Source organism: Lampetra planeri, chromosome 8, assembly GCF_965212315.1.
Source record: "Lampetra planeri chromosome 8, kcLamPlan1.2.h2, whole genome shotgun sequence".
Lineage (NCBI taxonomy): Eukaryota > Metazoa > Chordata > Hyperoartia > Petromyzontiformes > Petromyzontidae > Lampetra > Lampetra planeri.
In genome coordinates, this window is record NC_136114.1 from 13,164,497 (window position 1) to 13,178,602 (window position 14,106).

The window sequence follows — 14,106 nt, forward strand, 5'->3', positions numbered from 1 at the left end:
TTCTTACCACCACCACCAACACCCCCCCCCCACCCCATCAATTTAGTGGTCAGCAGAGGGCGGTCACAGACAGGACTCATAAGCGAGACAAGTCAAGGGGCGAGATTGGTTTTTAACGATTTGCCTTTGAGGCTGAACAACAAAACGGAACAAATGGTTGGGGGGGGGGAAACTATCGTTGTTAATATCGAGCAGTCAAACGGTTGTGGCTTTCGTTGTGCCTTCGTGGTCATCAATGGCAATTGGTCGTAATAACAGAGCTCGGCTATTCTATGCACAGGGCAGTCGTCATACTGATGACGACAACGGGAGGGCATTGTAAAGTCTCTCACGTTCACGTTCTCGTCGAGGCTTAATGTGGTGTCTGCACGGGGCATCTAAATTCAAGGGCCCTTGATTAGTGTTGGGTTTGTGTGCAAAGATTAGAGAAACAGGAGGAATAATACCAGCGTGTAACGTTGTTCAAAATGTATTTATGCGAGGTGACTGGGTGGGTGGCCCAGGATCAGAGTACACTGAACTGCCACCGATGAGACAGCCTGGATTGGACTCCAGGTTGAAATCAGCTGCTCGTGTTTGAACTGGGTTCTCAAGTGCAGCTCGTCAACAATAACTGCAACCCCCCCCCCCCCCCACAATTAAAACCCCCATTTAATGATCACATTAATTTTCGTATTTCAATTAACTCGGACAATTCGAATGCTGGTAAAATTTGCATTTGATTGACATGTAATGAACACCCTTTGTAGGGCATATAAAGGTTGTGCCTCTAGTTTGAATAAAGAGGCCAATTGGAGTGAGACATAAGCAGTTCTACGATGTTAACTTATGGGTGTCATCCTCTGACCCAGTGATGGACTGCTAACTGAATTTTGCATGGGAATGTCGTTCTCTATAAATTATAATAAATTATAATATAATTGTGCAAAATAAAATGTGGTGTCGTGGAATATTCTCGGCCAAATACGCTTTTAAAAGGCACAAATTCAAGATAAATTTTCGCTGGTAGAATGTAACTTTCTGATCCGCCCATACTGGACATTTGTGGAAAAAATGCTTCATAGCTCATCGGAGCCCTACAGCCTAAATACAAATTCTAATTCTGAGAATTTCTATACCAATGTTTCCATCAGCATTTTGTTTAAGCAGGCAAACACTTTCTGCGTCTCATCAGTAGGGTGTGTGGCCCGTGGAACAAAATGCTACTTCATCGCCTGGTTGTTACAGGCAAGACCTGAGCCGAAGATACTCAAGAGAGTCGATGTGAAAAAAGTCAGAGGAGCGTGAACTTTGCCACTCCGTTCAGGCGTCGCCAAACGCGAATGCTAGAAGATGCGATGAAAAAATTTACGCCACGCGCAAAATGCACAAGACTCACATGGGATGGAGGAATTCCAAAGCCAATCACGCCGACAAGGCCGATCGCTGACACTGTGCTTGATTAGTTTTGGATTCTCACCATCTCCCCGTGGGCCTTATTCTACTCGGCGTGTGGCGTGAATTCAAATTGGCATCACAGTTGTGCACACGGCAATGCGACGTGTGCACGCAACAGTGCATACATTTTCAATGCAAACAACTTACTCTACGGCTTATATAAACCTGATGTTCCATGTTGCTGCTGGGTGCTAAACATGTGTTCGAACTCAGTCCAAACGACGCGGGAAAAGAAGCTGCATTGACCGGAACTAATTTAAAGCAAGCGCGTGTGTGCGCGCAAGGGTGCGTTTGATCCTTGGGCTGCACTGACACCTGTTTTAAATTCTGCACGCCGCTGTGCACAACAGGCTGCTGCTGCTTGCTGCTCATGCGATGGGGATTACGCTGGGAGGGCTGGCTACTACTGTCTGAACGGCACTGCTCCGTTAAAGGCAGGGCCACCGCGCTCTTAGTGAGCCAAGCGACCCCGCGTCAACTTTACACTGGCACATTGCCACCATGCTAACAGCAGCCGCCCGCCGCATTCGTTGCACAAACAACCACCGAAAGAGGAATTGGACAAACGTGCCAATGCAGGGTCCTCTTGGATTTTTTTTTGTATGGCTCAACTTAGGTTGTCCTTTTGTAACAAATGTTTTTTTATATATACAGTACTGTTAAAATCATGCGGATCAGGGAATAAAAAACATTCTAATCAGACACGTCATAACTGATTTTCCGGGAAGATTTAAATAGGCTTGGGCAGGGCACATCGTGGCACCGATTAGCACGGTTGGCTACGTACGGCGCGAAATAAGTTCAACATACATATCACGGGACCTTTTTTTCCAGTATTAAAGTATGAAAAATATGAAATTTGCTTTTACCCTTTCTTGCAATAAAACAGGTGTTAAGATGTTCAAACAACAAGTCTGCATTAACGACACGTACTTGTGGTGAACATGCAAATAAACATGCTCTGATAATATATGATGCATTGCCTTGTAAACTGATTGACCTTCATCAGAGACAGCCTTCTTTATGGCCTAGTCTCACCACTATTCGCTTTTGGCGTTCTCTGGTCTGACACTGGTCTGTCTCTGGTGTAGGCCACTCAGTTTCAACGACAATGCCATGTTTTGTTTGTATGTTCACCACAATTACTGTGTATGTGGTTAATGCAGTACTTGATTCCTTGCAAAAGGTTTCTATTTGGTGTTTGAACATCTTAACACCTCCTGTATTATTCGCCGAAAGGGTAAAACCCTCATCTTATTTCTTTTCATAATTTAAAGCCTCAAGTACGGGTTCTTTTGTTCTCAACGCTGGCTACGAATTTTTTTGGGAAAAGTTCTAAAATAAAATGTGTAACCAGGAATATGAATCACTGCAGTCACGAAAGCTTTAAATCAAAAAAAAAATCTTAACACCTGTTTATTGCCAGAAAGGGTAAAAACCTATTCAAATGTTTTTCATACATACATACATGGCTCAAAGGGATGGTCGCGGTTGGACTGGGATTTATGATGGAATTCTTGCCGAAGGAGAAAACAAGTCTGAGAGCGATGACCATGATGGACATAGAACAAGGAGATCAGGTAATGTGCAGTAGCAAGATGGAATTTGTCATCAGAGGCCACGCGGGTTGGCGACAATGACTCGTGATGCTGATTAATTCCATGAATATTGTTGACATTCAATCAATTGAGTGATGGAGGTCATCATATACACATGCGGCGAGAGCTGTAGCAAAATGCATGATAGACACAAGTAGATCGTACCACTGCTCGTTCTGTTTAGAGTGTAACGTTTGTTTAAAGTTTGCTTTAATATTGACTGTGTCGTGCACCACTCTGGGGGTTTACGCACTCCCCACTCTCCCCTTTAATGAAGGTTCCGCTGCAAGGGTTGCCTGGATGCCGCGAGTGTGATTAAGTAAGCCCAACACTTGAGTGTTTTCACGAAAAAACAGCCATATTTTTTTTCTCCCTTTCAATTTTAAATCTGAACTCAATTACGGCCACGCCAGGCTCAGGCAACAATAAATAAAACACGAGGGTAGGCCACAAGTTATATTGTATTCCCCCACGTCGCCTTCCGCCTACAGCAGTCGGCTGTGCACCTTTATTGGTATTGGGTTGTTTGGGGGCATATGTGGTCAAACATTAACATAAATGTGACAATTCGCATTTTATTCATATGAAATAAAATGTTTCACCTACCGAGTTAAATTTTGGGATGGATTTTTGTTACGTAAATAATGCAATACTATTTTAATTGAGGTTGACATTGTTTTTATCTAACCGCGAGAAGTCTTTTCACGTTAATCAATCTCGTCCGTTTGTGCAGATTCAGCCGTGGCCTATTGCATGGACGTAAAGACTGGTCATGGTTATCATCAATACCAGCCGTGGTCAATCCACTGCTGGAAGATTGCCTCCCCAAACCGCTAACATCCCTTTATAACCCGTGCAATGCAACGATACACCCAGCACCTGCACAAGAACCGATCATCAGCGATTCTCATCGCTCCATCTCTGGACGCCAAGTGTGGAAACCTCAAATAGTTGCAGGGTGGCCATTCTGCAACCTTGAGATTAAGAGTCCGTGTGGAGATCTAATCACTGAAAAAATTGTACATAATTGGAAAAAATCTGCTTATCACGAATTTGCACATCGAAGAGGTGGACATATCAGCGGGTGACAAGACTGTGAGACTTCATCAACTTCCTCTTCGTACGGCTCACGAGAAGGGTTCTTCATTGCAAGGCCCGTGGGCCACTGGCGGCCTCCTGGTGGCCTTTGGTGCGGCCCCCCACAATACACAAATGTGAAAACACCCCCCCCCCCCCATCATCATAGTTCTACTGTCAAACCCTCAGTGGTTACAAATGTGTGGCGGCCCACACACTGATGATGTCTTAACGACGAAAGTGCCTCCCCAACCACGTCTGAATGAATAAAGAACACTGCTGACGAGCAATTACTATAGTTTTACATTGAGGTGCTTGAACCAGAACTTTGCATCAGGAGTCGCGAGCGGAGTGGTACATTGCTGTGATGCCTCCTCCATTGTAACTGCGAATTGGGCATTGATTTGTTATGTGTTCCATGGATCTGTCCGGCTGACCACTGTAATAACTTCTGTACCTGCACAGTGGGGCACTGGCACCAGTGAAAAATGTCTCTTATTTGGCACGGAGTTAAATTAGTTAAAGGAATGTACTTTATGGTAAAGTCGTTTTTTCGTGGGAGAAGGCTGGGGTTAGATCCCATAAAGGTAAATATATATTCGTATTCTTTGGTTATTTCGGTAAATACTCTTTGGTTCTTTTGGTAAAGTCACGTAGGTGAAAATAATAATTAAATTGTGAAAACTAAATTAATATTAATAATCTAGAATTATTTCGGTAAAGCCACGTAGATAGAAAAAATAATAAAAATAAAAACCCAAAGAATATAAATTCCTGCAGCTTTAAGTCAATATTTAAAGTTAAATGTGTCGTACACCCACCTCCACCCGACGAGGCCAATTCGTATAAGCTTTGTCAACGCGTACAGAAAGTGCCAACTTATGACTAGAGCACTTCAAGCACGCCGGCGTGTGAGAGTGCAAGTCCACACAATTTACGATTTACTCCGTCGATGTTTCGCTGATGCTTGCAACCAGCAGCATCATTGATCATCGTCGTGGAGGCGTTTGCTTTGCCAGCGATAAACACGTGCCCTGTTTCGATTTAAAGCTTTCGTGACTGCAGGGATTCATCTTCTTGGTTCTTTCGGTAAAGTCACGTAGAAGGGAAATAATAAAAATTAAACATAATAAAACAATTCTCACGACGTTTCGGCCACAACGCAAGCAGCCGTCCTCAGGCGACAGCGTCGCCTCGACATACCTGGTTTTCACCTGAGGACGGCTGCTTGCGTTGTGGCCGAAACGTCGTGATAATTGTTTTATTATGTTTTATTTTTATTATTTTATTACTTCCCTTCTACGTGACTTTACCGAAAGAACCAAGAAGACACGTGCCCTGTGTTTGTGAAATGCGTGATCCCATCCGCGCGCGGTACGCCTGGCGGACACGCGTGGAGCAGTGTTGAACTAATCGATTGGCAATGGAATCGTAACGGAATTGAGACAATTGATCGATTGGAATGGCAGCGCAGAAGGCGCAGAATCGTAACGCGACTCCGTAATCGTGCGCGCGATAATCCATCCCGACACATGCTGTGCATGAATTGTCACCGTAAATCGAAGACACTGACAATCGAGTGGTACCGCGTTGGTCGTGATGCACAAGGACAATTATATGCAGTATGTACATTAAAACACTTCAACACATTCATCAATAACACTTCTAAATATATAATAGGCGACGTTTCGGACAATGGTCATTCGAAGCAAATACTAACACTATGACACACCAAACAAATGCTATGATTTTTTTTGTTATGAAGATGGGTCATTGTCCGAAATATCGCCTTAAAAAAAGTGTTTTATTCCGATGAAGGTCAATCACCGCGTCCGATGTTATTGATGAATGCTGTTAAGTTTAAATATTGACAGATATTCCCAGCAGCTCTCCCGCTATATTGTTCACCTGATGACGATTACTTGTGTTGCGATCGAAACGTCGTGATATAATTATTTTCATTATTTATTTCTATTCTATCGACATGGCTTTAACTGAAAGACCCCAAAAAAATCGTGTTAAGTTCACTGACGAAATAATCGATGGCCACGCGCGTACATTAATCGATTATGCCGTTCACGCACGGAACCAGACTCGACCAATCGATCGTCGCTCTGACTGCAGCCAGGCGGCATCATCGGCAGCAGCAGCAGTTGGGGGGAGAATTTTGACTCTCGATCGACTCTGTCCACTGCTCTGGTCTGGGTCGTCTGGCCGGGCCGACACGGGGGCAGAGCGGCGAGCGGGGCCGCTCCTCGCCTAGCGCCGCGTCCGCCCATCGCGAGAGACGAAACAGCGAGACTCGGGGCTAGAGACGCGGAGCTCGGAGACGAACAAGATAAAAGAGAAACCCGCGAGACATTTTTTCTCACGAGCGGCGAGAGACGGAGGCGACGACCACGGCTCGTTGCGTCGGCCGCGTTAGACGACGGTGGCGGTGATCCAAGCGAGCGGCGCTGCGCCGCGGGCCCAGGGAGTTGGGCCCTTGGAGACGCTGGATACAGGTACGAGAGAGTTTTATTTTTTTATTCTACCGCGAGTTTCTTTCGTTTGTGAGGTATTTGTTGTTCTGTGTGTGTGTGTGTGTGGAGACCGAGGAGGGGAGCGGTAGAAGCTTGCTTGGGTTTTGGGGTTTGTTACGGGGGGTGGTGGTGGTGGTGGGAGGGAGAAGCCTGCGGCCTTAGGCCGCAGACGCGGCGTCTATGGCGTTAGGGTCCGTCTCTTGCTGTCTTGATCATTACGCGTTGATATAATTATTACAATAGTCACCAGCGTCGTCATATGATTTTGCTTAAAGTACCGTTAACACACAGAGCGCCTGTGAATATACTTGTGCTATCAGCGCGATGGTTGCTGGGCGATAATGGTCATGATGGGTTGGGTTCCTTCGCAGATCACTGCTGAGCAATCGCAGATAGTTTCTGAGTCGACCGGTTGTTGTCCTTGTAATCGCCATGATTCCTCATTATTGCTGCTGATGAAGGTACGGTAACGTGTATGTCATCAAATATATCTGGCCCGTCTGTTGTAGAGGGGACGTTAAATGGTCCGTGGTGGCCATAACCCAACGGGGAAATAAAGTACGGCACTGTACACGGAATCAACTTCGACAATGTTAGCCACCGCTGTTGCCTCGTGGGGTTGTTTTAACTGAGCCTTACAAAAGAGATCATACTGGAAGGGACGATTGCCTGTGGTTATTAGTAACGATGGGGAGTGGCAGCCAAGGAATGGAACTCGTCCACCAGAGAGACGGAGCGATGTAATTGCCTTGTATAGAGGGCCTAAGTGTGGGATTACATCACGGGAATGTCGGCTTGGGGAGATCATCCAGCAGTGGACTGATCATGGTTGATGATTATGAAATACTGCAATGCATCTCACGTGGACCCCCTGTAACACATGTTGTTAGGCTTAGCAGCATCTCGTGACAAACTTTATTCGAGAGCTTTAACTGCACTCGCAACGTTGTTGTCGTTTCTTGTTATTCTACCTTTATGTCTACTACTTCAACCCGCTCTTTATTTAGAGCGGCGTGTTGGTGGGGGGGTGGAAATAAGCAGCCTTCTTATATTACTTTAAACATCTAGTCCAGATGCATTCAGTAATGGATTGTGAATATTTTGCATTAATTAGTTTTTATTTATGTTCATGTACTTTAATGTAAGTTTGTTTGCATATGTGTGTGTTTGATTAAGTTTTGTTAACGCGTTATTGGTATTAATGTGTGGTAATTTATTGCCCTTGGTGCTGTAACAACATTAAACGGACAGTAGACGTTTATAAGTCGTACGTATATTTGTTATGGTGTCATATGTTCAACGATGCTGTATTAGCCTGTTGAACATAGCCATTTATAAAAGGCCACGACTGCTTGTTTCTGCAGATGTGCGGTAAGAAAAGTAGTCTTCAGGCACGACTGCCCCGGCAGATAGATTCTAAAATAAAATGTGTAACCAAGAATATGAATCCCTGCAGTCACGAAAGCTTTAAATCAAAAGTATGTATTTCGTTTGGTAAAGAAAAGACTTGTTTCATTTGAAACACGGTGTGTTGTTCTCGAACTGATTGTACACATTTTGATAATGGAATAAGGTATTTGATTACACTATGTAACACAATTTTTGTTCCTGGGTACTAAGTGTTATTTTTTTTTAATTGGTAATGCCTAATCCCCACAAACTTTGCTTTTGTTATCAGGACTTTATGTGAACGAAATACACATGCACACGTTTTCTCATTGAAAATAGGTAAATTTAAAATATCACTGTCCTGGTCACAAAAGCAAAGTTTGTGGGGAATAATATACATTTTCTGTACTTTTGAGGCATAAGCAATTACGAAATACATTAGTATTTTATTATTTTTTATTTTCATTCACTTTTTTTTTATTCTATCTACGTGACTTTACCCAAAGAACCAAATAATAGGAAATAACACTTACTACCCAGGAGCAAAAATATGTTTTTGTTACACAGTGTGATTAATGGAGTGGATTATTAACTTTGCTTTTGTGTCCTGATCACAAAAGCAAAGTTTGTGGGGAATAATAGACATTTTCTGTACTTTTGAGGCATAAGCAATTAGGAAATAACACTTACTACCCAGGAACATAAATCTTTGTTAGTGTTATTTATCATCTAAGCTAATAAAAACATATTTTTTTTCGGTAAATGTCCCCTACAGTATTATTGCAATTTAAATTGTGTTTACTTGGCCTAAAAAGACATGTTTTTTTACAGATAAGTAAATATAGATTTAAACCTTCAAAAGTTACAACTTATGTTTTGTTTTCATAATTTTTTTATTTTAAATTATGTATGTAAGAGTGGGCCATGTTAAAATATTTAAGCACTGTTTTCAGTTGTTTGTGTTATAAGAGATCTTAGCTTGTGTGCAGAAGCTATATTGATTGTTTCATTGCTAGACTATATGGAGGCCTTTTTCCAGAATAAGTTATTGCTCGTGGGTTTTTTAAAGCCAGTTTGATTTACTGTATAAACTTGTTAGCCAACTTGATTATCTGTATTTAAATAAGATAAGAAATGTACTAAAAATTTCAAGTACCAAGAAAACAGCTTTCTGGTTTGTGAATAATGGTCATTCATTCAGTGATACTTTGTGTTGTTTGATAGAATGTCTGATATTCTACCCCATGTGCTTGGAACATATATACTGTACAGCACAGCCACGAAAACCTACACAGCAATAACTCATAGCTTTAAGTGTGAAAGAGTGGGATTGTTAAAAGGAAATCACACATGGAACAGAAAGTTAGTGGCATTTACAACATTAATATGTAACACGTGTTTATGATTGCATAGCACTTTGTGTTTCAACTGAATTGGGAACTAGGAATGGGAAAAAATCTGGCTCCGATTTGGTGGATCACACAAATGTCATAAAACATCCTTCCCATGGGCATGGATGTGCCATACCCTGGTTTGCCAGGAGAAGGTGATACAGAAAATGTGGATTCCATCCGTTTCATGGCATGGGAAAGCATTGCCCCCTTCATATGCGTGGGTTTTGTCTGCAAAGCTTGGGTTATGGTTGGTGCCGACTCAAGGACTGGCTGCCTTCCCGCTTGTCTGTGCTTCCTCACACCTCTTCAGTCATCTCTTTTCGAGAGTGAGCAAATGCTGTGTGCATTATAATTGAACATTTGTATCATTATTATTATAAATGGGTACATTTATGGTTCCTGCATAAGAATTTTCGGGGGGACGTTAAAATGTTTTCCTTCCCCACATCGATGGGGGCAGTAATCACTTTTAAAATTTATATTTAAGTATGTAATAGATCAAGAGTTTAATCCAAAAATAAAGTTGGTAGTTGGGTGAGATGTTGGAAAATAGTTGTTACACCGGAATTTACTCGTTATCCTATCTGATGTTGAATAGATGTCATAAAATCAATTCAGTGTTAAGCTTTCAGGAAAAGTTCAAAAGTTGCAACGATAATATTGCCATGAGCCGCAGTTGCATCTAAAGCCCAATTGTTTTTTTTCATGCCCTGAAATTACCTAATGAAAGCCACGGAGTGCCTTGGTGTGTTGTTCGACACTACTTTTTAAGAATAGATATGACAACCTCCGGCAGAGGGGTGTAGCCTTTGACATTGCGGCGAGGCATGTGCCCCGTGTATACACAATACAGTATCTGAAACCCATCCTGCATTGTAGGCACCTTGCCTGAGGTAATTGGAACTGTCTTTGGGGGGCTTCTCAGGTCATATCGTTGTGTGCTACTCAACCTGCAGCTGCTTGTTAAACCTCATGACCAACACGCCACAAATTGCTTTAAGGCCACATCACATTCCTGTATTCCTAGTCACTTGCGTAAATGGCACGAGATCCACTTATTTAACTTTTAACATTGTTACCGGTGAAGTCAAGATGCAAAATCGCTGGTAAAGGAGGCAGACGTGTTTGTCTTCACTTTTAAACACTTGATATATAGCTTTGGCTCCGGGTTTTTGTATTGATTTCTCAGTCAATATTGGTATCGTCAAATGGTGTGTTTCAGGATAGTGATTTGTTTGTACTTGCCATGTACTTTATATGATGGTAACTTATAAATGTGATTAGACTGTTCCCTCTGATCCTTAAAAATACAATGTCATAATATCATTAAACTTAATGCGTGTATTTAAGTCATATTACTTTACATGTTTTTGCGTTCATAATTTTTTACATTTACCACTTATGTCAAGCGCAGAAGATTGTTGTGTACATGTGACTGCATATGCAGAGCACCATTCGTCCACGCTAAATTAGAGTGCCCTAGTTTCTTCCAAGTCAACGGGGAGTAGTACATGGATGTATTAAATTACAACATGCAAACACTATTTTCACATGCACCCTGCCATTTATCTTCTGTTCCATTGTAATTCTTAAAGGTGATTTATTTTATTTTACCAAAGGTTACATCTCGTTCGAGATTGTAGTCTTATTTTTTTGTTTATACACGGTGCCTGCGTTTTCTTTAGGACAACGTGCTCTTCAGGTAACGTTTGATGCACGGTGGAATTATTGTTTGTTTCTCGCTACAGTTTAACACCCAACACACCTTGTGCAAAAATCCACATTTTCATGGAGTCGCTCCACGTATTTTGTGGCACGGGTTAGAGAAACAGTGAATTGGCACAGTAAAGGATAATTCTTTATACAACACATTTGATTGGGTCTCGCTTTCCCTTTTTCTGTTTTCATTGCACACACGGTTTACATGGCAAACAACTTTGCAGCACTGCATATAATAACATAGTGGATTTAAAAAAAAAATCTAACGTAAGCACATTGAAAATATGCTACATATATCATTCCATATATGTCCCTCCAAGGGACGCATGCTTTTTGGAACCAATAGCTCATAATTTGGTGTGGATAAGGCTTTGAAACAGCAAACCTTAGTGCTAGTTAATGTTCTCTCTTCCATCATAATAATTCTTTACCTCTCTATCTGGTCAGAACACAAGAAGTCTGCTTTACTGAAGTGCTTTGTTATGATATTTTGCTGAGTCTTGTGAGAATCGTATCACCATTTTTGTGTGCTGTGAAGGCTTCTTATTTTGACGCAATAATAAAGTACCAATGCATCTTAGTAACCATTATTCCTTGGTTTAGGATTTTAATAATTGTAAAGCTAGAGTCTATGCTTAAATTCAATATAAAACGTTCGAATACAATTGTTATTTATTATGTTTTCTATCTACGTGACTTTGCCGAAAGAACCAGAGTATGGATTCCTGCAGTCACGAAAGCTTCAAATCAAGAATTTCGAATAAAAGTTAGAGGAACTCATAGCTGCTACTTTTTCACTGTCTGCTGCAGTTGTGGCATGAGTGCACATTCATATTATATGCATTTTGTGCGTGTTTTAATTTTCGTCCCCTTGCTCAGGTGCTGTTCTCTGCGCGGAGCATGCGAGAGGGACATCGGCCCAACGGTCCAAGTGTGGCTGCCCCGACCATTTTCACTGACTTCGTGGCGGCGCTCGCTAATTCCTGCTGCGCCTTCGCTTCCGGAGACAATGCCGGCATGCTCGAGCACCAATTTAATTTGACTCACGGCTGTCCCACACACCCGCTTGCCTTCTCCATGAACACGGGGCCGTAAGGGAGAGGTGTTGGGTTTTTATTTTTTATTTTCCAACTTCATTTTCATCGGGAGAGGTGGCCACAGCGGCAGCCAGCCAAGCAGACGGGCAAGGATGGGGCCCAGCCGGCGGAGAAATGCGGTCCAAATCCTAAGTGGGCGTGAGCTGGGCGCCAGTTGGATGGGGGCACGCAGCGGCCTGGAGGAACTGGCGGAGGACAAGGCCTGCCAGATGCAGTGGGAGAGCCAGGTACTAATTCCTAGCACACTATGCCCGCCTCCGCCCCAACACCTGTGTTCCACCCAACATCTGTATCCCTCCCCCTATGGTCTGTGAGCATTGTTTGTAAGTGAGACTTTTTTTGGCTTTCCCATTATTCCCAACATATACTTTTTTATTATGTCTCTTGCATAGGCTACTTCTCACTGGATAATGACAGTTTTATTATAAAATGAAACTTCTGCTGTGAGATTTTCCTGGCTGGGAAGTCTTATTTATTACAGTTTTGTTCAACTAAATAGCACTAAATGTAAAAAACACACGATGTTAATGATAACGGTTTTGTGTTATTGTTGTCCTGAATGGAATTAGGAATTGGTAAATTCGTCTCTTACAGCAACTTGGAAGATATGTAAATTGTAAATTTTTTCAGCTATTTTGTCTCAGCTCAAACACATTGCTGATCTTATGTTTTTCTTTTTGGGCAAGCCAGGTCAGACTACAGCAGGTTAAGTGCGGACACAGACTTGCGTGACCAGACGGGCATATCACTGTTTGCAGCTCACTGATATAGAAAGCATGACTTGCTTTGACCCTTTTCATAAACATGGAGTTTCCACATTAATTCAGTGTGCAATGCGTTTAGGAATGGGGTAACCTTAACTGCATGGGAGCACATGCAGGGTGTGCTAATCTTGTATTATATATTAAATATGATTCGGTACTGAATTTAATAAAAACCTAGACGAATTGCTTCATGCCCTTTATTATCGTTAATATTTACACGAACAAATGTTAGCCGCCTGACTCACATGGGAGAAAAGGTGCCAGAGTGTGTTTGTGAGTGGAAATGAATTGACACATACAGTCCGGGGTAAAGACCTGACCTCAGCTGAACTGTTGGCACTGTAGTAGGTTATTTGTCATAGGATGGGGTTTTAAGTCCCATCTGGTGCCAGCTGCATAGCTTTAGGCAAAGAGTGATTTAAGGCTTTTTTTGTTGGTTTAAAGAAAAAAAACTGAACAGTGTTGAAAGTCCTAACCATATACCAGCTGAAAAAATAATAATACAGTATTTTATTACAGCATTGTACAGAGTTGATCATGTGTTGTCTTTGTAAATGCAATAAGCGTGCTTAAGTTGGAAGCTGGAATACTGCAATCTCCAACTTAACAGGACAAAGCCCGCTCACTCAAACGGTAGAATGTTTGTTTCTCAGTAACAAATTCTGGGCACACCACGTTTGACTGTTTTGATAAGAAAAAGGGTGGTTGAGTGGATTGTGATTGGCCACACTTTTATCGCTTGGAAATCTGAGCCGTCGAGCGGGGGGGGGCTTTGCGTCTTGGCTGCGGAGTGCAGAGAGGGCGCGCGAGGACAGCGTGGGGCTGGCGGCGGGTCCCGCTGCGCTGGGCTGATTGTTAACGACGCCGCTCATGCGGCCAGGGCAGCGCAGGGGCGTGCGCCGCATGCCGAGTAGCTCTGCGGGAAAGCTCGTTGCATGTGACGCACATCCATCACGGCCGGCCGGTCCGTGATGGATCGCGAGCGGGGGCTTTTGATTATTCGCCGATCGCCGCGGCTTTTTTCGATGCCGTTTGAACGGCACAAGCTGTGCTCGCTGTTCGGATAATTGCCCGATATGACTCCGTGTTCTTAATTGGTCAGCGTTTTG

General features: G+C 42.8%; 1 protein-coding gene across 5 annotated transcripts in view; it reads left to right on the forward strand.

Moving 5' to 3' along the window:
• Positions 1 to 6,252: 6,252 nt before the first annotated feature.
• The window catches only part of AMBRA1 (autophagy and beclin 1 regulator 1), a 103,399-nt gene continuing 95,545 nt past the window's right edge, over positions 6,253 to 14,106 (forward strand). For 2 of the 5 annotated variants that reach the window (XM_078597100.1, XM_078597101.1), the window contains exons 1-2: positions 6,253 to 6,616; positions 12,016 to 12,460. In XM_078597100.1, the coding sequence (XP_078453226.1) occupies positions 12,326 to 12,460 (135 nt within the window). In that variant the 5' untranslated portion in view covers positions 6,253 to 6,616; positions 12,016 to 12,325. Of the gene's footprint in view, positions 6,617 to 12,015; positions 12,461 to 13,797; positions 13,962 to 14,106 lie in introns of those variants that run through there. The other 3 variants (XM_078597097.1, XM_078597098.1, XM_078597099.1) reach the window with 2 other exon arrangements.